Here is a 27,267-nt window from a genome sequence, read left to right as displayed (position 1 = left end):
AATCACCCTAAAATATTTTTCAAAGACACATTTTATTTTCTTTGGGAAAAAAAAGTTACCAAATATAGAAACGGGAATATTTGTCAGTGGGAGATACAAAATGGATTCCTTTTGTTAAAAAGCAAAAAGCCTTCTTAAAAAATATCCACACAAACCTATACAGGATGATATTCATTATCAAAAAGAAAGATGCTTCTTTTGAAATATGATCTATATTTTTCCACTAGTTATCTTTTTTTGGATAAAATATATCAAGATAAAGCCACATGCAGACTAACTTTGTCTTAAGAATGAAATGTGAAATTATAGATGGTGGCTTTCCACTGTTTCCCAAAGCAACAGCTGCAAACTGAGGAAGGAAGGCTCTGTGTTTTGAGGACGTAATAATAGAAAAAGAAGGATTTTCAGACTTGACAATTTCTATATTATTTTAGATAGTTAATAGCATGTTTCTTCACATATCACTAAAAGCATGAGAAAGTTTAAATATTTGGCATGTTTATACTGAACATAAAATATTAAAGACTAAAACCGGATACTTGATTTTCATATAATGTGACTTTGGCAATCTGTTCATATATCACGCATAAGTGGCTTTGGAATATTCAGATACATGCTTGCTAAGGCAAAATCTAATATTTTTATTTGGTGGTGGCCCATGACAAACACAGTGAGACATCTATGGTTCTAAGCTTGAGAAGCTGATCTCCAGTGTAATACAGGTAATTTTGTTCATAAAAATTCATTTAACAAAATCCCAAATACGTAGAAACTACAAATTAAATAATATCCACTGGCTAGGGAACTCATGCATCCATTTCAGTTGGTTTCTTCATACCATTTATGTCAGAATATGGTCAACATTTTGCTGGCTTTACCATGTCACTCCAGCACGTCATTTTTACCGATATTTCAAAACCTTTGTTTAAAGCATTGTATTTAATTTTTTTTATAACTAAAGTTTTAAACATACATAGAAGTAGAAAGAACAGTATAATAAACTATTCCAGGTTTAACAGTTATCAACATTATACATGCCTTTTCTCCATTCTCTTTTTCCTTTCTTTGTTATAGAATTTTAAAACAAATCTCTCACATCGGATCATTTCAACTCTAAATACTTCAGTCTGTATCTCTATAAAGTACGGACTTCACAAAACCATAATTATTCCATAATGTCATACAGTGAGTTCAAACTGAAATTTTTCAGATGTCTCAGATATGTTTTTCTTTAGTTTATTTGTACTAGTCAGGCTGAAATAAGGTTCACTGACTGCATTTGAGTACAATTGTTAAAGTCCTTCAATCTAGAAAGGGGCACCCATTCCTTCATTTTTATGTCTTTGATGCACAGAGGAAACTGCAGCAATACACTTTAAAGTTGCTCCACATTCTGAATTTGTCTGATGGTTTTCTCATGTCATTTACTTATTCCTCTAAATTCACTATTTCTTTAAGCAGAAGGTTATAGCTAAAAGCTTTCAGGTCAATCCTTTGTGGGTAGCATACTTTATGAATGGTGCCATGTACTTCACACCTATCATATCATAACTTCCAGGGTTGCTAAGACCTATCGGCCAGTACAGGCAGTGGCAGTCTAATCCTTCTATTATCAACTTTAACATCAATCTTTCTCCTAATGCAATGGTTCTCAACCTTGGTTGCACAATGCAATCACCTGGGTTGAAAATTGGGTGGAATTTTAACACTACTGCTGTCCAAGTCCCACACTCAGAAATTCCAATTCAATCAGTCTAAGCTGCAGTCTGAACACTGGAATTTTAAAAAACTCCCAGGGTAATTCTAATGTGCAGCTAGGGTTGGAAACCTAAGAGGTTTTGGCATCCCCTGACAATCTTTGCTTGAATTACTTCATTAGGGCTTGCAAATTAGTGATTTTTCTGATTTTGTTATTCTTTCTATCTGTATCAGCAGGAATTCTTTTGGAATATTTTACATAATACCTAGGATTATTTACTTATCCTGAAATAGGAACAGGACAGGCAGGATACATTTTTAATTCTTCTCTTTAATGACTAGCATTTAGAATAAAGAAGTGGTTCTCAAACTGTGCACATTGGAGTAACCTGGGGTCTAGTTAAAGCCTGCTGATGCCTGTTCCCACCTCAGACTTTCAAACTGTATTGTGTGGGGGTGATGCCTCGGTGTCAAGACTTTAGTAGCTCCACAGTGGGCTCTAAAGTGCAGCAGTGTGTAGGAACCTCTGGAATGAGATGTTGGCACCCACAATTACATCCAACGGTGATTTTTTCAAAGGTTGTTTTTTCTTGATTTGGTAGTGGTTGTTGCATTTTTCGTGATGGAAAAATATATCTGATCATTTTGAGCAAGCTATGAAGAGAGAAGAAAGCAAAACTAACAGAAAACAGTAAGACACTTTTACTAAATTCCAAGGTCAGCGTGATCTCCAATCTCCATGAGAATGAGTTAATTAACAGGATGGTCAGCGATGTGCTCAAGTTTCCATGGAGTGTTACGATTTAATGAATAGTTAATAATGATATTTAAAAATTATCTTACTTTGTTCAATCTGTTCCTAAGTTTTATGATATAGAGAAATGTGAAACAAATACTCTTGTTAAAAGCTAGTAACTTTAAAAAATTTTAAATATTCATGAAGATTGGCATTCCCATACTCTGCTAACACAGTAAGTGTAGATAGGAATACCAGGTGCTATCAGTAGGAGAATAAACTGTTAAGCTTTCTGCTGCGCGAATTGGCAATATTTACCAGAATTAATACGTATACACCCTTGTCCAGGCAGTTTCAGTTACAAAAATCTTATAAAAGACACTCATACATGTACAGAAATAATCTTCGCTACTGTCTGTCAAAGTAGAAAACTGGAAAAAACAAAATGTTCACTGATAAGAAACTGGTTATATAAACTTTCCAAACAATGGATACTATTTAGCCATTAAAAACAAATAGGGCTTTATAGACTGACATAGAAACACATCCATTATTTTGTAATGTTAGGGGAAAAGCTTCAAAGTCAAAAAAACGTAGAGTTTGTGTTAAACAAATGTGTGTAGATACTTAGACATACATATAAACATAGTTAACAGTCTGGGGTGTTTTATTAGTCCAGATTTTTTCCCATATGTTGTGTGTGAGTGAGTGTGTGTGTGTGTGTGTGTGTGCTTGTGGTGGTCATAGTATGGGAACATGTCATAATGAAGGAAATTTCTACCTTTTACTCAGATTCTTCTAGTCTTTCTTTTTTTAAAAGAAGCATATTTTCATCATAGAACAGTAAGTTAAGGAAAGCTTTTACAGTGGCAGTCAGGAAGCTATAGCACTGCAGCTGCTAAGAAGGCAGTCATGACTGTAGTTAAAATGGGCCTGCAAAAAATAAGGGAGAGAAACTTGTACCCTACAGATGATTTTAAAAGAAATTCTTGTCATCCTGATATTTAGAAGACAAGAAAAATTTATGACAAAGTTTTGTCATTTGTAAAGCTTATAACTATAATAAATGATGGCATCATGATGGCATCCAAAATCCTCAATAAAATAATAGTCCATCCTTTATACATGATTGCTGATCTAATATTCTGCTTAGGAACATGTACAATATAACACTCCCTTCCCACTGTATCTCCTTATAAATTCAGTACATTTTTACTGAAGCACAAAGTGTTCCCATTTAAGTCCACTTCTTATCTCATGATATGCTGATGAATTTTTATGTTGTAAATTACTTGCAGCAGATGGAGGAAAAAAGAAAAGATAAATTGACTTAGGGCTACTGTCTCATTTGTCATTTATCTTCAGTATTGACGGGTGTTTTTTTTTTTTTTTTTTTTTTTTTTTTNTTTTTTTTTTAAGGCTCACACCAGTGGAAGAAACTTGTATCCATACATTTTAGAAACAAAATTTAAATACACAAACAAAATGCACAGCCTAGCTCCTACAGTCCTAAATTTAGTAGTAAACATTAACTAATGTCAGTATTCCACATAGTAATGACTTAAATGAACAGTATGTTAAAATCATACCACTTCGATACATATTACACAATAAATGAATCTAGCACTGTGAAGTTATATTATCTGTTTTAAACTTTCTATTTTATCATGGTCTTTTTTTTCCTTCCCTTCCATATTTAATGTCAAACATCAAAACTCCTAAATGCATAGAATTGTTACTATTTTATCTCCTATTCATCTGAATCTATTAAACCCTTAGTGCCTTTTGAGTCAACCAGAAAATTCCCTTCACTCACTGTTTTGGTAGAGATTGCAATCTGTTTTGGCCTCTAATTTCTTACCCATGAGTACCAATTCTCTACCACCTACGCAACATCCTCAATTTCTCGAACACTTTCTTTTTCTAGGAACACAGCAGTGTTACAAAGAATGAGTTTGACTGGCTGGCTGGTGGGACAGAGCAGCACATTCCAGCTCTGTAAGATGGGCTGCTCCTGGTCTAATGTGCTGGGAAGAGCTGGGGCGGAGGGAGGCTAGATTCTGAGGCCGATTCTCCTCCTCTGCATTTTACACAGATCCACTCAAGTTGGCAACCACCTAAATGCTAGTAATTTTTTTTCCTCTCAAACAGAAAAACTGTGATATTGTAACTTGTAGCAAAATTCACTTCACAGAATGTGACTCGGGACCTAAGTAACAACCAATGATTGCTTTGACAAAAAAAAAATTCAATCTATGACTTCAACCTATAGATCCTTTCTGGTGGGTAGCATATACTGTGTGTAGCTATTTTTATTACTGAGTTGGTGATTTTCTTAAAAAAGAGGTACATTCAAAGGATTTAAAGGAAAAGATTCTGTATAGTATTTTCCCTCATGAAGAATTATATGTGCATTCTCACTTTCATCATGGTTTACTTATTATTCTAGTATAGATTTTCTGTGATTTTGATGTTTACTTTTTATTGTATTATATATGTTCTTACAAGTTACCTCAAATTTTGATGGCACATTGAGATTGTATAATTAGAGGTGTGAAGACGTGAACGATGGGAAAAATGACATACTAATATGACAGAAGCGGAAGGGAGAGCACTAATGTAACATTCCTTCCAAACTATTCCAGCAGAATACACAAGGTTATATGACATGCAGGAAAAGAGAACGCTAAAACATAAATAAACTGCTCCTCACAAAAACACATAAAAGATGTGCACTTATATTTTTAGAATGCAAATATGTAACACTGGTAAGCTAGAGGGTACAGAATAATGAAGAGAAAGGGCAAAAGTCAAGATAATAATAAAGCACAAATGCTCCAAAACAACATTATTACTTCTAGGGAGGAAGTTTTAAAGACCAGAGAAAATAAAAATGTTTGGCAGAATGGGCAGTTCTTCCTCATTATTTACGAAGTATCTCCCTCAGCTCCCATACTTCAGAAACTCTGGCTTTTTGTTTTCAAATGTCTTACCTGAGGCCCCTCGGCCCCCAATACACACATAAACAAGCACGCTAGAGTCTCCTGAATGTAATGATATGAAAATCTTTTTTGCCTGGGGCATCCAAAGTTCTTCCTTAGAAATGATGCTGCAGTAGGTAAGCTATTTAAACATCATATTTAGCAGCTGATTCCAGTTTACCACATTTCAACAGAATGTAACTTCCCGAAAACACAGTAGGCAGGGGTCGCTCCTAAGTAGGGATCAAACCATTGTGTCTCTAACAATCTGCCTATTGCTGAAAGGCTTTTAAAGAGCTAAGCTTTTCAAGTCAAATTTGTAAAACTTAAGAGAAAAGGTAGAGAAAGTATCTGCAAGTAAACATGCAAAATATAAAGATAAATGAGGACCTTCAATCCTAAATCCTTTTGTGAAATTTTGTATAGGAAACCAAAAACGGAGTAAAGATGCTGCTTTTGTCAAGACCCAGCCAAAGACTAAGTAGACTGAAGGTCTTTTAAATATTTTTCACATTTAAGCCACTACTTGTTTATGTCCTGAGTAAGGACTGCCTAATTCTAAAACTGAGATGATTTTCATAACTATGTTCACTATCTTTGCAGGCAAAGCAGCAAAGAAAAAAACAACTCTCAAAATTTATAGAAAAAGCCGCAGCAAAACTGCTGTTTTATCTCAATTATTAATATACACTCAAACTTATAAAGAGCATCTATGTTTACTAGAAAAGGAAATACGGGCCTGGCGTGGTGGGTCACGCCTGTAATCCCAGCATTTTGGGAGGCTGAGGTGGGCGGATCACCTGAGGTCAGAAATTCGAGACCAGCCTGGCCAACATGGGAAAACCCTGTCTCTAATTAAAAAAAAATACAAAAATTAGCCAGGTGTGGTAGTACACACCTGTGATCTCAGCTACTCAGGAGGCTGAGACGGGATGATCTCTTGAACCCAGGAGGTGGAGGTTGCAGTGAGCCAAGATGGCACCACTGCACTCCAGCCTGGGAAACAGATCAAGACTCAATCTCAAAAAAAAAAAGGAAATATGAAGAAAATAAGATTTTACTCTTTTATTTATAAATTTTCAATTTTCTACCCTTCTAACTATAGCTTATTGCCATTGTTACAATTTAAATGTCATAAATATGGCTGAAAGAGGGTAAACTTAAGAAAAACCACATTATACAGTTAAAATATTAGAAAGTAAATACTAGTTGTGATTGCTATGTTTAGAAGTTAAGATCCTTCCTCCTTCCCCTCAATGGAAAAAAACATAAGTAACTACTAGGCTTGAATATGAGTTCTGGGCAAGAGTGTACTCTGAGAAAAATAAGGAATTATGCAGTTATTAAGCATGAATTATGGATACACCTGTGTTGGGGACAGATCAGTTGCTGGATTTGTATCTGCCTAACACTAAAGTACTTGAAGAGCTATTTGGACAACGTTTAATTATTATGTATTCAATTTAAATCATTTAATACATTTGCCTGTGTATTATATTTTTTTAAATTTAACAGCTGATTGCACAGCCTACTAGATGAAAAGTTAAAAAAATTGAAAATTTTAATTTAAAGGAAAATACTAAGCACAAAATAGCATATATAATTTTCTCTTAATTTTTAATTTTTGTGGGTACAGGGAAGGTATGTTTATGGGGTATATTAAATGTTCTGTTACAGGCATGCAATGCATAATAATTACATCATGGAGAATAGTGTATCTGCCCCCTCAAACATTTATTCTTTGCATTACAAACAATCCAATCATACTTTTAGTTATTTAAAAATGTACAATTAAATTACTGACTAGAGTCACCCTGTTATGTTATCAAATAGTAGTTTCTGTTCTTTTTTTTTTTGTACTCTATATTTATTACTTGGCTGTGATAAAAACCCTGAAGATTGCAGTCAAATGACTTAAGCAATGCGGGAAGGGGTAGAAAGAATACCAAGGTCCTAGGTATTTCATGCACTATAACGTGTCTTCATAATCTCAATTAATTCGCTGTATACTGCAAGTCAACACATGATTATATGCAGTGTCTACTTGGCTTTTGGTAATTAAAAGTCTACAACTGTCCTCACCAGCTCAGTTTAGCCAGTGTACTGACTGGTAAGGGTTAGGAGGAAAACTGTACGGGGAAGTCAGGGTGTTTCTCTGGCTCTATTTTAAACAACATTTCTGGCAGGGGAGGCATCTCCTTGCTGGTTCGACCTAATGCTGGAAATCTCCCTGTCCGAACCCACTACAACTGCTTCAGCTCTAGGACTCTGAAAAAACCACCTACCTCCCCCTTTGCCTCTGTGTCCTACAGATGATAGCAGCTTCCTGGCATCATTATCTCTTGGGGGCTTCATCATCCTGTTTAATCACTCAAATCTTCCAGCCCACACTTTCGTAATTATAGATTTTCTTTGTATCAAATTCTGTATGTTGAACTACCTGGCATGGGTTCTGTTTTCCCAACTGAACCCTAGCTAATATATACACCTATTGTCCTTGAGTTTCAAAGAACTCTTATCCATCAAGCACTAATTCTCCAACAGAAAAAAAAGGGCAATCTCTATTGCACTTCTATATTCTCTAGATAATTAGAAATACAAATGATGACATTGATGTGGCAATATGAGAAGATCAATTCCATACACCTGGAGGGAGGGAAAATTAATACAATCTTCCAGGAAAGCAACTTGGTTACATATAGCAAAAGCATTAAAATATTCACATATTTTAAATAATTTTCTTCTGAAATTTCTAGCCTGAGGCAAATCAAAGGTGTCGACACAATTTTATATACAGGGATGGTTACCACAATGTTATTTAAAGTAGTAAAAAATAAGAAAAAACCGGAATGTCCAATAATAGAGATATGGGTAAATATGGTACATACTTAAGATTTTCCCTTATAGAATTCCCCATCCCCCAACTGTTGGTGAATATAGTTAGACATCCTCACTATAGTTCACCTTCATTAAACCTGAAGTTCTTAAGAGGGCAGGGATGTTTGCTTTAAACATTGACAATTACATGTTAGACAAGTGTTTAAGGGTCTCAAGAAACATTTCAGAAATAAATTATGCAGTCTTAAAAGATGAACTTAAAAATTTTATATAAAATGGAAAATGCTTATGATACATTAATACATGAAAAAACGGGCAAATATAACTGCATATACGTATGTTCCCCATTTCACTCAAAAGGTAAAAAAAAAACTACATGTAACACACAAATGCACAGAAAGACTAAGTGATGAAGTTAATTACAAGTAGTTATATCCACTTTTTGTACTTTTTAATATATTCCAAATATCTTTTGATGAGTATATACTGCATTCAGAATCAGGAGAAAAATTAAGTGTACAAAGTAAAAAAGTCGATATGAAGGCAGTTGGTAAGGTTAAAATACAACAAGCTGTATATTATTCACCACTGCTTGAAGAACTATAACTAAAAATTAACCTCCTCTCCCCTCAAAAAAGTATTAGCTGTCAGGGAAATTTAATTCAAAACCACAATGAGATACTACTTCACACCCACTAGGATGGCTATAATCAAAAAGATAGTAACAAGTATTTGACAAGATGTGGAGAAGCCAGAATCATTATTTTTAACTGGTAGAAATGTTAAATAGTGCAGCCACTCTGGAAAATAATCTAGTAGTTGCCTAACAGGTTAAACACAGAGTTACCATGTGACCCAGCAATTCCACTAATAGGTTTATACTTAAGAGAATTGAAAACATATATTCAAAACTTTTATGTAGTATAAATAATGCTTTTATGGTCATAAATGTTAGAAATAATGATCATAAAAGCATTATTTATAACAGCCAAAAGTAGGAATACCTAAATGTCCACCAACTGATGAATGAATAAATGAAATATTATTTAGCCATAAAAAGGAATGAACTACTGGTACAGGCTATGATAAGGATAAACCTTGAAAAAAAATCATGCCAAGTGAAAGGAACCAGCCACAAGGATCACATGTATGATTCTATTTAACTGAAATATCTAGAATAGGCAAATGCACAAGGAAAGAAAGTATAATAGATTAATGGTTGCCAAAGACTGTTAAGTTTGGGGTTAGAATGGGGGTGACTGCTGACCGGCACATGGTTTCTCTTAGGGGAGATGAAATGTTGTATATTTGATTGTAGTGATAGATGCACAACTCAGAATACATTAAAAAGCATCCAAGAGTATCCTTTAAATGAGCAAACTATATAGTATGAATTATCTCTCAATAAAGCTATTATAATAAAGAAATTTATATGTTAAGAAAGAAAAGGCTGTTAAGAGAAACAAAAAAATAATTAAGTTCACATGCATGTGTGGCAAATTTGCCATAAAAAAGACAAACCTGCAATACTGTCCTAATGTCCTGTTAGGCTATAAAGGTTTTAAGGCATTGTAAGTCAAGTTATGAATCAATGATAGTTCTTGAGATTTTTAAAAACCTAAGTTCCTGTGTATCTATTTTTCAAAATACAGATTTTGTTACTAAATGAAAATATTCACCTCATTTGCTCATTAGGTATATTTTTAATACCTTTTAAAGGCTGGGCATTTTCTGGGCATGGAGTAGGAGAGAAAAAAGAGACCCTTTGCAAGGGCTTAGGATTTGGTTGTGAAGCTAATATATGCACACTAAATATTCGCAGGACAAGGTAAAACAGCATTTACTATTCATTCATGTTCGTAGTATTCATTTGCTCAGGTGGTGAATTACCTAGGGTCTACCATCCACAAGGCCCTTGGAATACTTCGTTGAACAGAGCAGACATGGCTCCGGCTCTCAGTAATGACCTTAAATGCTATAACAAAGTGAGGGAAATAATACTGCATCTCAGCTGACTCCGTCAGCCTTGGTCGGATTTCAGATCATTCTCTCATTACCTCCCAAGAATAAAAAGCAGCAGCTTTTTCCTGGCATGGGCTGCTCTCCTAGGTTTCAGTCATGCTTTCTCTCACTCAGTTTTCCCTTATCCACAGCACTCTGGGCCACATGTCTGAACCACATAATGAAGTATTAACATGCATGGACCTATCAGTTTAACAGAAGTGTTTTTTTCACATTTGAATAAGGGCTTTCTCTAGTAATCACATTTCTAAATGCTGATTATTCAGTGCTGTCACTTGCTGCCCTTTAATCATCTCAAATATAAAACATCTAACATTGTGGTCCAGAGGACCCCCACTAAAACTGGCTCTCTCTCCACTAAAACACTCCTGTTTTAACTGTACCATCCTCCCAAATGCAAAACCTCACAATTATCAATGCCTACCCAGCTGAGCACCACACCAGCCTCTAAATACTTATGATCTCACACACCAAATTCTGCAATCAATTGGTCTATCCCATCACTAATTTTTCCTCCCAATAGTTTACAGCTCTGCTGTTTCTTCTGAGAAATGTTTAAATAATGACTTTTTGCTTCAAGGATTTTCAGTGTCTCCCCATGACCACTGAGAGCATATAATGCACCTGAAACTTACAGATCTCTGTAATTTCACCCAATCCAGCCCTCTAGCCTTTGCACATTTTACCACTTACCAAACCAGTTTTAAATGTTCCCTCCCCCAGACACTTGTGTTGTCTCTTCTCTTGCCCAGGCGCAATGCCCTCTCCAGAGCCACCCATTACGCCCAAGGCTGCAGGACCATCTCCTCTGCCATGTCCTATGTGAGCTGTCATATATCAAGATTTCCCATATAATACTTGGCAGTTAACCACATATTACTTCATGGTGTGTCTTGCCTCACATTAAACTGCTGTTTACAAGTCTTATTGTTAGGTAGCTTTTTACGTGTTTCTGCCTCATCAACAGTTTGAGTAAACACTATTTTTTTGGGGGGGGGGGTGAATAACTTCTTTGTAAGACAGCCAAGTGCCTTGTATGTACTATAAGCAACATCAGAATCCTGGCACCAGGTTTAGATAAACTCGGATCCTGGGCATTTGGTTATCTAAGTCTTCCTCAACTCTTGTTTAAAAAGGACCAAAGTATTTACATATCAATGCCTATTCCAGCATTATACATTGTTGGCATTATCATTTACAATGTAAGCTACATGGGGAAAGGGGACAGCGACAAGTGTGTGTTATGCCCACCACTCTCTGCCCATCAGTGTGCACAGCACCTGGTATATGATGTGAATGCTCAATAAACATTTGTGAAATATATTTAATGAACATGAAGACATCAACTATTTGTGTAAGTGGCAGACAGTCTTCTACATGTAATTTACCTTCATATGTGGTGACTTTGGGGTCAAACGAAAAGACAGACTACATGAAGAGCTACCACACTATATTAGAAGCTACTAGATATTCTACATGTGGATACATTAAAAACAATGAAAACTTCAAGCAACTTTTCTCTGAGTATGATAAGCATAGTGAAAGACCCAACTCATAAAATTAGCAGCTTTCTTGATTAAATAACTTTTTGTGAGGTCAGCCCTGTGTTTTCTTATGATGGAAAAGAAAACTTTCAGATATGGGGTTGGTATTAAAAATTAACGATATTAATCAATGCTTTTTCATCACAATTGACATATACAAATTTACTCACTTATACTAAAAACTTAAGCATATTAAGAACTACTATTTCAAAGCAACATAGCTCAATATCGCCACCATTAAAGGTTTTGCTTGGCTTATTTCACCAAGAGATAGTAAGTTAAGAGAGTAGGCTATGTAATTTGTGCATATCAAACATAACTTTTATATAATAAACATACCTGTTGATCTCCAAGGAAATGACTTCTCAGTTGAGCTAAACAAAAAGAAGGAAAAAATGAAATATTTATTTTGTCACAAAATTTAACTTGGGACCTGTTTTGCATATTAACATTTAATTTCCATATTGAATTTATATAAAAGCATAAAAACCTTCAATAAAATTTGAACTTATCTATGTTACTTTTTAGATAGTATTTAAAATTGGGATAATAACTGTTTCTATTGGGAAATTAAGGCAAATTATAAAGTGACAACATTCTACTTGAACAAGACAAAACAGCACAACTATATATTCAAAGTACTTACATACTACAGTTTCGTGATACTTAATATGAAAACTACATATATATCATACACATGAAAAGGAACCAAAAGGTTGCTAAACAGTTTATTTTACTTATTTTCAAAAGAGGCAAATAGAATAGAGGCAAAACATATAACAGGGACAAAAATTACTGAGGCCACTTTTGAACTGAATGTTGCCTTATAAAATTTTAAACACAGACTTTATATAAAAAAAAATAAGATCCTATAATCCAGGATTCAAGTGACAGCTATGTATTTTCCCTGGTTATTGGAGTGTGCATGTAAAAAATCTGCTCATAAAAACATATCTGTACCTCCCTGCTTGCCACCCTGCTTGCCCCAATCAATACAGAAAATCAGGTGTTACAGGGACAGTGTAGCAGAGTACAGGAACAACAGGATGGGTTATTAAGCATTTCACATACAATCTCCTTTATATTATTTATCACAATCTTGTGAATAGGTACATCCTTATTGTTACCTTACAGATAAAGAAACGTATGCTGGTAACTTGAAGAGCTGGAACCACACCCAGGACAGTGAGATTCCAAACTCCTGCTCCTTATCACTGTGCTAACTGGCAGAACAGCTTGTGGTCCCATTTTTGCATTAAACACATACAGACACGTAGACAATATGACTAGAAGTCTAGAAAAATAAAAACCAATGTGTGCTAGCAATTATACCCATGAGTACACGGATATTATTTTATTTATTTATTTTTCTTTTTAAGCATTTGTACTTTTTTCCCTTTAAAAAAACCAAAAGAAAGACATATATTCATGGTTTTTCTGGAATGCTCGTCAAATTTATAGAAAAAGGAGTGTGACTCTGGGCTTCAGGAAACATTCTGCAAAATAAAGAACTTGGAGCAGGGGAAGGAACAGTCCTTTTAGTGCTATATTTCTAGGATTTTAAGTTCTTATTACTCCCTTGATGCTTTCCCCACGTCATTATGTGGTTATGAAACTTGCTGGTTGAAAACCCTAGATTCCATAGGAACTCCCTGAACTTCAATTTTGTGTGTGGTTTGCCTTTTCTCTGTCACAGGCGCAGCAGTTCACATTCCAGGACCTTGAAGGAGCTGCAAGCAGGGGACATGCTCCCAGCAAGTGGAGTCGATCTGTTAATGCTAATCTCCTCCAGGGCTCTGTGATCTTCTTTTATGTGAAACACTCTTAGCTGATTTCAAAATGGATGGATAGGAAAAAGTGGAAAGTTGGTCAAATCGCAGTAATGAGACATTACTCCCGAGGGTGGGTCTTGCTCCTGAGGGTAGGCCATCACTGTCTGTGGCTCCAAAAGTGGTTCCATACATTGAATTTCAGTTTCTCCTCAATCTGTTTTTGTTATTTAATTCTATTACCTAAATTAGTTTTCTAAGCACAGAGATTGATATTGTCCAACTGTGTTTCCTCAAAAGGATCATATTTTATGTCAATACTAAAATACATGGTAAATCAAACTGGCATCCAGTAATATTCAGTATGTATGCCTTGTTTCTAGGGAATATTATGGAAGTTTTATCTTCTGAGTTTGAAACTTATATAAACCTTAATGAAATATAAGATTTTTTATCCTCAAAACTGTAAGTCATAGAATGTGATTCCGGCTAACTGTTCAAACTGGGCAAGGGCTGTGGCTGTTCTGCTCATCTCTTCATACCAAGTGCCTAGCGTTTAAGGGGCACAGAGCAGATACTTAATTATATCGCTGCAACACAAATTGTGAAAAAATCAGTTCTTTATTGTTTTGAAAAGCCAGGTTTATATAAATTACCAGGTATTACCTAGTATAGGCAGGTCAACTTATTCTCCTTGAGTCCAGGTAGGAAATTCCAGTAGCCTCGTGGCATAAAAATCAAGCAAACAGCGTTTTTGCTGCTGAAAGAACCTTTGGTCACCAAAATATAATAGGTATTCCTAGGTGAAGGCAATGGGAAGCCTCGGTTAACATTAATAATCCCTACTCTATTTAAGGTAAAATATATAAATTAGAAAAACAAGCTAATAATGAGGATTAAAAATAAAAAGTTCCATGGTGTATTTTGAAGATCATATATTCATCCTACTTTCACACTAACTTCTATAATTCTGAGAAATAGCTGGTCATTATATGTTATTCATAACAGCCTATTTTCTTTTTGAATTACGTACTTTAAATGACTCTCAAATTGCTCACTACCTTGGGACTCAGGGATTGGATAATAAACACATGGAATTTTGAAATGCTGTTTTAAGGCACTGAATGCAACCCATGTTTATGAGAACAATCAGAGGCAGCTTCATGTTAGAAACACAGGCTTATTCCCTCCTTCCTCTTTCTCTGCCTCCACCCATCTATTCCTAGAAACACTTCCCTAACTTTTATTGAATGTCTACCATGTGTCTGTAGGCACTGTGCCAACCAAAGACTCCATCCCGGGTCCCTTTCACTACTCTTCTGAAGATGCCAAGCAGCTTGTGTTCTAGGAGCTTCCACTGGAATGTGAATCACATCTTAAAATACATACAGGAACTGAGTCATCCATGGTAAGTTTGTTTCAATAGGAAGATATATTCATAATTTAATATGTTAATAACTTAAAAACGATCATTTAGAATGAAATCCATTAATAACTTTGGGGCTGTCTGGTCAGACGGTGAACATCAATCAGAAGCAAATTTATTAGCAAATTAACAAATCAAACAATTCATTTATTAAAATGGGAAAAATCAGTTTTGTTTACAGGTAGACAATGTGCCTTCATCATAATATTACATGAAGACATTGTAGATCACTATAAAATTCTACATACTCCTGAAATTATTTTTTTGTATTCAGATGCAAATGGATGCAAAAATATCTTTGTTGGACTTTGATGACTGTGCAGTGTCTCTGAAAACTCTCCTTATTTTGCTGTTTCCCATATTAGGACTCAGAAGATTACTTGCTCATAATCCCCTGCAGCCAGAGGGCATGCCAGTGAGTGGGAGTCCACAAGAAGCCACGTGTGGAGACACAGTGGTCCTGAGCATCTGTGGTGGACACAGCGGTGGCAGTGGGCACTGCTCCTGGAAACCCAGATTATGGCTCCGTGACCTTCCTAGAGACTCCATGAGTTGACACTCAACAGCTTTTAATAAGTTCCTTTTCTGCTTCCATAAGCCAGAGAAGATTCTACTGTTTGCAACTAAAAATCCTGACTGATGTTATCCTAAAACTAACAAAGACAAACTAGCCCTCTGAAAAGGGCCCAAGATTCACTCCTTAACTGTAGACTATTTCCAACTGCATACTGGATAAATAACACATGTCAGATTCAATGTATTGAAATTCTTTCCCTCTAAACAGACTCCTGTTTAGTGATTCCCACCTAGTCACTCACTGAAGAGCAAGGAGTCATTTTACTGCTTGTTCTTCCCACTAGTGTGTAAGCTCCATGAGGGTATGGGAGTTGGCTTTATTTACAGACAACGGCCAGAACCTAAGGCAGTATCTGACACATGGCTATCACTCATTTTGAGTTTATCATCACTACCACTGACACAGTTCCGGCCTTTATCCTCTTATCCTCCTTTGGCTGGATCATTCTTTCAGTCTCTCTCCTAACTGGTCTTCCTGGCTTTAATTTCTCATCCTGGCAGGCTCTCTTCCATGCTGCTACTACCGTGATTTTTTTTTTCTTTCAAACACTCATCTCTGATATCATTCTCCTGCTGCTAATGCACAGCAGATCCATAGAGGATACAATGCAAACATCTCAGATGGCACAGAAGGCCCTGCACCACCTGGCTCCTCCTAGTGTGCCCTTTCCCACACAAACCTACATTCGAAGCACTTCTAACTGCTTGCGGTTGCCTCACACACCATACCGTTTCACACTTCCACTGCTATTTTTAGGGTAGAACATGCAGGAATACAGTCTGGAAATTCTTTGAGAATTACTCAAATTCTAGAATGGCACACGCAAGGTACCATGCAACATGTTTATATACCCATGAAACAGAATACTCTGAAGTTTACCTTCACTTTGCATCTCCTTCTATAATAACAGGAGTATTTTCAAAAAATGTTTTACTTAACTAAGTTGGTGCCCAATTTCCTCCTGATTCTTCCGTCAGATGTGAGCAGGCCTGCTTTAGTGGATACCAGTAGGTAAACACTAGGAGAGGGGACAGTGGAGAACTGGATGAAGCCACATGGTAATTCTGCCACGCCATTTCCCTCATCTTCTTTCAGGCTTAGGTTAGTTCACTTTATCACGAGTATACACAAGCTACTGTTACTAGTCTCCCAACAAGACATACTAAATTAGGACAAGATCCAAGGGTTACTCCTTTCCGAAAAAGAACGAGTTCTCAGCCTGAAATTAGAATACAGTCAGATTGTAAAATTTACTGCTTTATTTTAAAAAATCAGGCTGGGCACGGTGGCTCATGCTTATAATCCCACCACTTTGGGAGGCCAAGGTGGGAGGACTGCTTAGCCCAGATGTTTGAGACCAGCCAGGGCAACAAAGTGAGATCCTATCTCTATCAAAAAGTCAAAAAACAAACAACAACAACAACAACAACAAAAACAGCCAGGCATAGTGGCATGTGCCTGTAGTCTCAGCTGCTCTGGAGGCTGAGGTGGGAAGACTGCTTGAACCTGAGAGGTCACGGCTGCAGTGATCTGTGATCATGCCACTGCACTCCAGCCTGGGCAACAGACTGAGACCCTGTTTCAAAAAAATAAATAAAAATAATTGTGTCAATAAATTTTATACATACGTGTATATTTGTATATAAATATAACTCATTAATATCTGAAAACATTAACCATAGCCAATAACAATTTAAATTTTACTCTATTAATTTGGAGGGATAACTAAAATTATCCTAGAAATTACTTTATTTATGAATGGAGAATGGGTGTGTCCCACTGTCTGGACTATGTACCATCTACAGCCTTCTCTCTGGTGACCACCAATCATCCTTCAAGAATTACCTTGAGGAGAGCTGGTCACCTCTTCCTTTTTGTCATGAATATACCCAATAATTCATCTCTATTTTTGTACTTTTCACATTGTAACCATAGTATTTGTTTGCCTACCTGTTTCCACTACTAGACTTCTTGAGAGTAAAGACAGTATATTAATTCTACCTGCATCTAACGGGATCTGGCACTGAGTAGGATGCTTAAATTGATGATAGCTGATCTTAACTCTTTGGATTGTTGTTTTAAAGATTAATGCCATGTAATTTTAGAAACTGTTTCAATCATTCCACAAGAGACAGATTCCTCCCCATTTGGGCTCTTTGTATCTTATAGAGAAGCCATTTACTGCATATTTCACATGGATTCATTCAATAAATATCTTGATCATTTACTGAGTGCCAGCCATTGTCAGAGGCTGAGAATACATGGTGAGAAGGGCATCCTACAAGAGAGGACTCTGATGTCAACATTATAGGGCCCAGCACTGTGTCAACTAAAGAGATACTAATGTATCTATAACAAACAGAATCGTGAAACATTTTTTAAAAACAAAAACCAAGACCTAACTCTCCTTGTATTCATCTATGAAAAGAAGGTCAACTGGTTTTGGGAGCACCCAGGTAGGAATGTGCACATGAAGTCTCCAGTGAGACAGGTATGGAACAATATGAACTACACTCCCATAGTCTAGACTACACCTTGATTTCCACAGCTCAAAAACTGTAAGGGACTGGGAATAAGCCAGTTTGGGAGGCCACCAAAATAATATGCTACATGTGTAAGAAATCTGACATTTCTCCCCTGTGTCATGAAAGATAATCTCTTTAATGGCTGTTTAAACCATCTCAAATGAGTAGTGTTACATGATCTACTTATTTCACTATCACACCCTAGTTTTTTTTTTTTTTTACAGTATTACAATATTATTATTTTTATTATGATTTTAAAGAGACTGGGTCTCATTCCATTGCCCAGGTTGGGATTACAGGCATGAGCCACTGTGCCTGGTGCACAATTCTTAAGTGTTCTAATAAATAGAGGTAATTAATACATGAACACATCAATCAGATGTGTATTAATCTTTACTATGAAAAAATTTTAAAATACATTTGTACACTGTTGGCCTTTCCTTGATTTCCACTCCTCAGTTTCCTCTCAGTTTTACTATTTTGAGCTCTGATCCTAAGTTCCACACAAAAGTCTGTTTTTCTGTATATATTACTTCTTAGAGTTTAAAAACTACCATGTTTACAGACGAAATCTCAGTAGCTTCAGTACATAAGTTCCAAACTGCATTTCTCTCTTTTTATTGTCTTACTTTCAATTTGTGATTTGCTCATTTTGTAACGTATGTTTCACCTTTTACTGTGTCATGGGTGGACTTTATTTTTCCACTAATTGAAGTTACTCCATTACTGAATCTATTGTGAAAAGTTCTAGTTAAGTCTGCTTTTTAGCCAATTAAAAGACTTATTTCTAAGTTTAAGAAAAAAGCAGGCTGGGCACGGTGGCTCACACCTGTAATCCCAGCACTTTGGGAGGCTGAGGCGGGCGGATCACAAGGTCAAGAGATCGAGACCATCCTGGTCAACATGGTGAAACCGGTCTCTATTGAAAATACAAAAAATAGCCAGGCATGGTGGCACGCGCCTGTGGTCCCAGCTACTCAGGGGGCTGAGGTGGAAGAATCGCTTGAACCCAGGAGGTGGGGGTTGCAGTGAGCCGAGATTATGCCACTGCACTCCAGCCTGGTGACAGAGCAAGACTCTGTCTCAAAAAAAAAGAAAAAAACAAAAACGAAAACCTGTTTTGTGTTTTTAATTTTTGGCAATGAATTCACATTGCAATTACTTAACACCTTGTTATCCTTTAGGCATTACAAATTGCTTTTTAATGAATTACTCCAGAATCCTCTTAGTTATGTGAACCAGGCTCCATAGTTCCTTGTCACCCTCTACTTCCCATTATGCATATGGGATTTTTTTTCCCCTCCCCCAGGGAATATGGCAAAATAACTACTACTGATTCTCAAGCTATCTCTACTTAAAGAGTGTTACAGGATAAATTTAAAACAAACTACCTTAACTAAGTAACACATTCTGTCAAACACTGAACTTTCTATATCATCATTAACTACAATTAAATAAATTTTTCAATTATGATCAGGAGATACAACATACTTTAAGATTTTTATTTCTATCTAACATTGCTTTGGCTTCTGTTTTAATCAGTACATTTAAAATTTTGCTAGTCTTTCTCTTAATGCATTTGTAAAACATTTCATTAGTTTCTTGTGAGTTCTCAGCTATGTTAAATATATTCTGTGCTTTAGCTTTCTTGAGTGCTCATGAATTTATGCCGATAATGCCACTTTTTGAATATAATTCTTGTGGAAGTCCCTGGTCTTATTAAGACCAGGCATTCACCTGTGGGCAGGTCTGATTTCTCCTTACCCTGACACTCAACAAGAATGTCCTTGAGTTAATTTTATACTTATAACTAGCATAGTAAGAAGTAGGGTCTAGAAGGCTAAGATAGAATAGAGGGCTCTCTAATGCTATAACCTGTCTCCTGATGCTCTGAAAGCTCATACCACCTACCAATAGGTAACTATCATCTTATAACCAGTTTTGTTTTTCCGGTTTGGGAAACAGGGCCTTTATCTGTTCCTTTTAGTCACATAAGGATTGCCCAGGAAATAAATTATTTACACTAGAGACTTAGTCTCTCTAACTTAACGTCAGAACAAATAGAGCAGTGACATGAAATTAAGCAATATATCATGATTATTCTTCCTGAAATAGGTTTGGATAGCTTTTCCTCATTGCACTAAGCTAGTTCTGTAAGGTGAAGACAGGAAGGTCAACACATGAAAAAGACAGTGCAGGTGAACTGCTTTGCCCAGCTGAAGATCAGGGAAGTTGGAAGGAAAACAGGTACCTTTCACTACCATCTCAGAGGGACTCTCAGGACCCTAGTTTGAAAAACTGCTAATTTAGGCAGAAATGATTTCTTAGCAAAAATACTCTGAAAGCAATCCTCCTTAGTATTTAACTATATTTTTTGAAACCCCTTCCAAATTTATTTGGTGTCCATTCACAATCAATCTCAATGAAAACAAAAACAAAACAAAATCTCTTCCTCCAAATTCCTGGTTTTTCACTGACTGAGTCTCTCTTTACCATGCTATTAGATCCTGGCAATTCTCTGTTGGATAGAGACTGCTTTCTTTCTTCCCAAGAAAGGGCCACTAATTAATTCTTCCTGGCTTTTCAACAGAATAGTCATTAATACCTTCTCTTCCTAAGGCTATTCCCAAGACCTCAGCAGCCAGGAAAAGTAAAATGTGACAACAGATCCCTAACTGTAGTTTAGTGATTTTTATGTTTATGACCTTGCCCCTGAAAATGGTACATGCCTATAGTTTGAACTAAGCAAGGCATAACAAATGAGACAGGGCAAAGGGCTTCTTTTCATAATTATTTATATGATCTTAGGGTGATATTGAGGTTACAGAAAAGCAAGAGCACTTGAATTAAAAATGACGCCCTTCATGTAAGCTACAGGTGTTCCTGACCGATCAGCAACAGGACACAAGGCTTGAATTGCCTTCCACTAGCAAGGCTCTGCGTCAATCCATCTCCACTCTAAACCCAATCACTGGTGTGACCAACAGAATGAGCACACAAGACAGCTATAAGAAGGCAGGCCTGATACTTCATGGAAGACAGGAAAGGTCAAGAGCCTAGAGTCTCACTCATACTTCCCTAAGTGACACTCTACCTGAAAAACTTGGCCATGCTAAGAATATGCTTTTATAATTTTAGTCTTTAAAAATCATGAGCAGCAGGGACAGCAAAATGTGGAATAAAAGTCCAGTCTTGGTTTACTTTGGCTGCTAGCAAGTTTGAGTAAAACGTATGCCCAGCCACTGTGGCGAACATTTTTGGTTGTATTCACGGCCCTATTTTGTTTTCATACTTGTTTTCTCAGTTCTTCATTCTACTTGTTCTTTGTGCTACTCTACTACATATTTTTGGACCCTTATAACAGCTGTCTAAAATGCATTCCAGGGAAGGGTAAGATTTAAATAAATAATATTATGACCAGTCTCCTGAAGGGAAAATTACTTATCTGATGCACAACAAAACCATAAAAGGAACAGGAAATACAATTTAAATAACCTTCATATGGACTAGAGGTGAACAAATTTCAGAAGATGTTAAATATTCTTTGACAAAAGCATTTTGTGTTAGTGCTTTGAATCTATGAATAAAAGATTCAGAAGACCATATGGGAAAGAGAAGATCAAAAAGGATGTAGTACTAGACAAAAATGAGACAAACAGTTCCCTCTGGTATCCCTATAAATTATACAGGAAGCATGACTTCTGCTTAAGCCCATCCCACAACAGGTGTTACACGTAGTCCAAGTAGAAATCAGCATAGAAAGGTTGTCTAATATTTCAAGTGACATTTGAAAGAATGAAAGCAACTGAGATGCAAACAACAACAGACTCTCTTCCTAAATATCCTGCCACAAACATAAGACCCTATTAGGGCAAAGGGTTGGCCTTGAAATAGATGGGCTACTGGGAACTATCTGTGTCCACGGTCTATAAAATGCTGTTGTCTCCCTCATTTGTATTCTTCTAAAACCCTCCAAAGGTGAAGAAATGGAAAGAAAATTTTAAAAAATTTAAAATTAAAAGGAAAAGGCACAGAAGTATACTATTTTCTGCTAGAATTACATAAAAGCATCTACATCTTATACTTATAAATAAAGCAGATGCTGGTAAGACGCAAGAAAAAGAAAGTTTTTCTACTTGTTTTTGGTGAGACTGGGCAAGCATTAACATGGGACTAAGCTTACACCATGTCTCTGTAGTAAGAGACATGGTGAGATACAAAACCTTTGACTTTCATAATTACAAACAGTTTTGTTTGATGCATACAATTTAATTTTGTACATTATTTAATATTTTAAATGCTTTAAAAAGTCTATGTAAAAATTTACTTTTTTAAACCTAAATTTGTAATTAAACATTTATTCTCCCAATCATTTACACAAACAGTTCTTTGCTATTCATATAAAGGTACTATCAAATCTGGTGTGTGTCTAAAGAATGATACTCTCTTTCTGTCTTCTGATTATCCAAAGTAAAGATTTTTAATTTTTATAAACAGTAAAGTTCCTTAAATTCCCCCCTCCAAATTTAATTATAAGTGTGAAAATAAAGAACACAATATACTTGTTACAGTTCTGCTTTGCTTTTTGAAAAGAAAGGTTTCTCTCTGTAACAGCATTTTCAGCTCTTGATTCATGGACAAGCAACATGAATACTGTAGCTGTTTTAGTGCATAAGGAGGAATGAATTCACATGTGGGACAGTCCACAGAGCCAGGATTATTAATAATTGTCCTCAAAAAAGAGTCGACCCATAAGGAAACAGACAATATTCTACATAGCATATACTATGTTTCTATGTAGTAAGACATCTGAAACCTAGAAAAGTGGTTCTAGAATGCTTTAAGTCCTTCTGAAAACTCTCATGGATCCCTAATTCATCCCATATCCCCTTACCCACCATTCTGGTTTCCTACTCTTCTCTATTTATAACCCACATGTTCTTAACTACTACTATAGGGGAATGAAACAGAAAAAAGCCTAACAGGATGAATAAAAAGAAATGATGATAATGAAGGAACAGGGTAAAGTGTCTTAAAACAGCATTCTTGATAAACAGTGCATGATTCATAAACACTGATCAGGAGTTGAACAGGTACACTTCAAGGCAAACAGGCAAGGTAGGTGGTTAGTCGAGATTGCCTTACATTTCTAGCTTTAATGTCCAGGCTTCTTTCGAGAAACATGAATCCAAAAAGAAATGATAGTTTACAACATAAGAGAGGAGGTGGTTGAGTAACTTAATCTTTCTTTCTCTTCTTTTTCTCCCTGTCCCATTCATTGCCATGAGTGAACATCATTGATAGAAAAGGTATTACAGAGTATATGGAGCATATTATGCAAATTCATAATCTCTACACTGTAAAAATTTGAGCTAATAAATGGTGTTTATTTAAATTTTCAAAAAGAATACCTATCACTCAGATTTTAATAAATATAACCATACTAATTTTATAAACACTGAAAGAAATTATGGTTAATTTTTAAAATACAATTTCAGTCAGAAAATTAAGATCTAAATCACCTAACATTTTAAAAACTGTTATGCACATTAAAACATGTACAATCAAAAACAGTGTAACAAACACTCTTTGTATTTATTACCCAGCTTCAACAAGAAAGTGAACATGTGGTTAAACTTATTTCATCCATGTCTTTATTCCACACTATATTCTCTAGATTACTGGTTTATTTTGAAGCAAACTCAAGACATCTTATTACTTCAGTAATAAATACTTTAAATGTATCTCTAAATATAGATACTTTAACAAAGAATATAATCACAATGATATTATCACAACAAAAATTAACAGTAAAATTCTTAGTATCAACAAGTTTCTAGTCAGTATTCACATTCCCTGCTTCAATTTAAAAACAGTTGGGTGGTTTAAATCAGGACCAAAACAAGGTCCATATGTTACATTTGGTTGCTATGTCTCTAAAAATCTTTTGATACATAGTTTTGCCTCCCCCTCTCTTCTTTTTCCTATTTGAAATAATTTCATTTGCTCTGTAGAATTCCAGCCTGGTTGTAATGAATGTATCAGCACAGCATCAACTGACATATTCCTGTCTCCTGAATTCCCCATGAACTGGTATTAATATCTAGATGCTTAAGTAATTTTTAGGGCAAGAATACGTCGTGGGTGACGTTACAAACTTCTCATTGCATCACATCAGGTTACTGTGATTTCTGGCTGTCTCCCTTTTTGTGCTATTAACATAAGGTAGATCAGTGGGTTCATGTCCTGTCAGCCCGATCTATTCACTGTAAAATTTCCCACTATCTTTTCAGCTGATGATTTTAGTAGCCATTGGTGAGCACTGGTTTGTCGCTATTTTGTTAGTGGCTGCAAAGTTCAACCAAGTTAACTTACAGACTTACTCTGATTAAATTACTTCATTCAATAATATAATTTCTCCCTTTGTTTTATGTTCATAAGAAATATGATATAATACTATTTCACTTGCTATTTACAAATGTCTTTACTGAAAAGTATTTTGCCAATGTTGTTCACAAAGCAGACATACTTGCACATTTTGTACTCTGTAACCATTAGTTCTTGTATTCTGGTTGATAATTTTACTTGAATTTTCTCTGTGGCTGAAATAGTCCCATTATTGATAATGTAACTAAATCTGGGAAGTAGATCAATCTTTAATTGACTTAGACGGAAGCAAAGACTACACATCATAGGATTCTAAAATAATTAGCTATTATTTATTTTTCTCCAAAAAAAAAAAAAAGAAAAGTCTAGAAGAAATATATACACCCTCCCCACCTAAGACATTCCTCCTTGGATTATATGCAGCCTATTAAGACAAACCAAACATCTGACAGTGGTTAAAATGTGTGTAATTATTTAATGCAATTTTTTTTTTCCCCGCTGTGAAAATCTGTCATCTACACACTTTTTCCTTCTTCGGTTTTAGAGCGTTTTTCTCCTATTTAATTGTGGAGTAACACAAGAGCAGCATAGAAAAATCTATGCAAAGCCAGATTAGATTGATTTGATATTAAATAGATTGTAAAGCCTCAGGGAAGATAGCTATAATAACAATTCAGACAATACAAAGTCTGGCAAACCTGTCAAGTGTGTCCCCACCCCTATCCCTAGGCAGACATGCTATGTAAATTTTTACGACAAGCTGATTAACTACTGAAAACACACTAATGAATGACCCTCACTTTTAGGTAGATAATCACATTTTCAGTTTCCTTTCCCATACATCACTGGATTAGAGCTGTCTAGGGTAGTTCTCTGAAGGGTTAAGGAAACACCTCATCACACACATTGATCTTGTTGGTCTGTGTCCCTAACCTGCCAAATGGTAATGACAATGAGAGTTTACCACCAACCTTCCTTTATTTCATCACAAATACTAAAGTGATTAGTATTCATCTAATACTAGATGAACGAATGACAAAAAATTTCTCCTAAAATAATTAACTGTGCAAAGTACATTAATGGCAATATGCAATACATTTTTTAAGGCTGTTTTCTAGAGTTGTTGAATTAATATTTATATGACCTCTTGTAACATGTTTGTGAATGACTAGGAACAGAAATATCAGATGCTTTAGAGTTTCCAGATAGAAGAGACAAAATAGTGGTAGTGGAGGTGGGGCTGGAGATGAGGACTTTCACAGCTGTCTCTGTACAACAAACACAATTTTTATTTAGGTAGTGTGTATTTGGAGGGAGGGGTACAGTGGCAAGAAGGAGGTACATGAAGTACTCAAGTCTTCCCACCCGCTTGACACTACAATGGAAAACCTTAGAGAAAAACACAATCTTTAGGGGAAAATGTCATCCTCATGTTAGATTCAGGTATACAATAAATAAAATCAAATCAAACTAAAACATACCACCACTGTCAAGACCAAAAATGAAACCCTACTGAATAGTAAGAGGATAGCAGGCATAAAACATTTACTCTCAAACTGCCAATTATGTAATAGGTGTTTAATGGCTACTGTTCTCCTTCCTACATTATAATTATAAAGAGGTATTTTTACCTAAGGATATGATAATGGAAGATACCAAGGTAAGGCCTCCTGGGATAGGGCTAGGACAGCCAGTGCAACCTCATCAACAGCATTCTTCACAAAATTAAGAATAATAAAATATACGATATATTTTATGCTGTTAGAAAGACACTTCATCCTCTGGTTAGTTATGCACAATGGTCCCTTCCTGACAGAATGGAAATTTCTAAGCGTGTATCTTTGTATCTCGAGAAAACAGCAAAAGCTAAGTATTTAGTGAATGAATTTAGAAACGATATCATAAATGTTTGCAGAAAAATATAAATGCAAAGTCACTAAAGAAAATGTGGAAATAGAAACTGAGAGTAATGTTAGTATCATCTGTTGGGCGTTCACCTACCCTAAGTGGCAGGTTTGGATAATTTGGATTATATAATATATAGAAGGTTATTTCTTCTATATACTTGTAACTGTACTAAAATATTCATTTTATAAAAATAGATCAATACGGTGTACTTTGTTCTACAATGTACTAGGACCTGTACTATTTTAAGAAATATATCCCAGAGTTATTTTAGCTTTGAAAAACCAATAATAGGACCAAAAATACAAGTCAAATTACTCATTAGAAAGATGAGCAAATAACATGAACAGTAGAGGACACTCAAATGGACCACAGCATATGAAAAAATATTCAACCCCAACAGTAATTGAGAAAATGCAAAGTTAAATGAGATAATATTAGTTTGGCAAAAATTAAAGAGCCTGTCCAATATTAAACATTGGCAGAAAGAAAGCAAGACAAAATGAACCTGGAACTTTTTTACACTGCTCATGGCGGTGCAACTGTTGAGCTACTTCAGAAAGCAAACCAGCAAGATCTAGAAAATAAAAATGTACATTATAATCCGAATAGTCTACTTCTCATTATATATTTTCCAGAATCTTACATATGTGAACCAGGAGATAAGTTCAAAAATGTTCACTTATGATACTGTAAAACTTCAACAGCGGAATGGCTAAACAGTTTAATGTCTATGATATAAATATACAAGAGCACTTAAAAAAATTAGGAACTAGATTTACACATATCAATGTAGCTAAATCTGAAACGGAAAAAATCAAGGTGCACAATGACACATAAACTACACCTACCACCTGTG

At 35.6% G+C, this 27,267-nt stretch overlaps 1 protein-coding gene across 14 annotated transcripts in view; it reads right to left on the bottom strand.

The window, feature by feature from the left end:
- Positions 1 to 27,267, bottom strand: part of PKP4 (plakophilin 4) — a 227,969-nt gene that overhangs the window by 66,642 nt on the left and 134,060 nt on the right. For all 14 annotated transcript variants that reach the window (XM_017547370.2, XM_017547424.2, XM_017547444.1 and 11 more), the window contains one exon: positions 12,159 to 12,193. In XM_017547370.2, the coding sequence (XP_017402859.1) occupies positions 12,159 to 12,193 (35 nt within the window). The remainder of the gene's footprint in view (positions 1 to 12,158; positions 12,194 to 27,267) is intronic.

This window comes from Cebus imitator, unplaced genomic scaffold, assembly GCF_001604975.1.
Source record: "Cebus imitator isolate Cc_AM_T3 unplaced genomic scaffold, Cebus_imitator-1.0 Scaffold10, whole genome shotgun sequence".
Taxonomy (NCBI): Eukaryota; Metazoa; Chordata; class Mammalia; order Primates; family Cebidae; genus Cebus; species Cebus imitator.
This window is presented reverse-complemented; position numbering and strand designations above follow the sequence as displayed.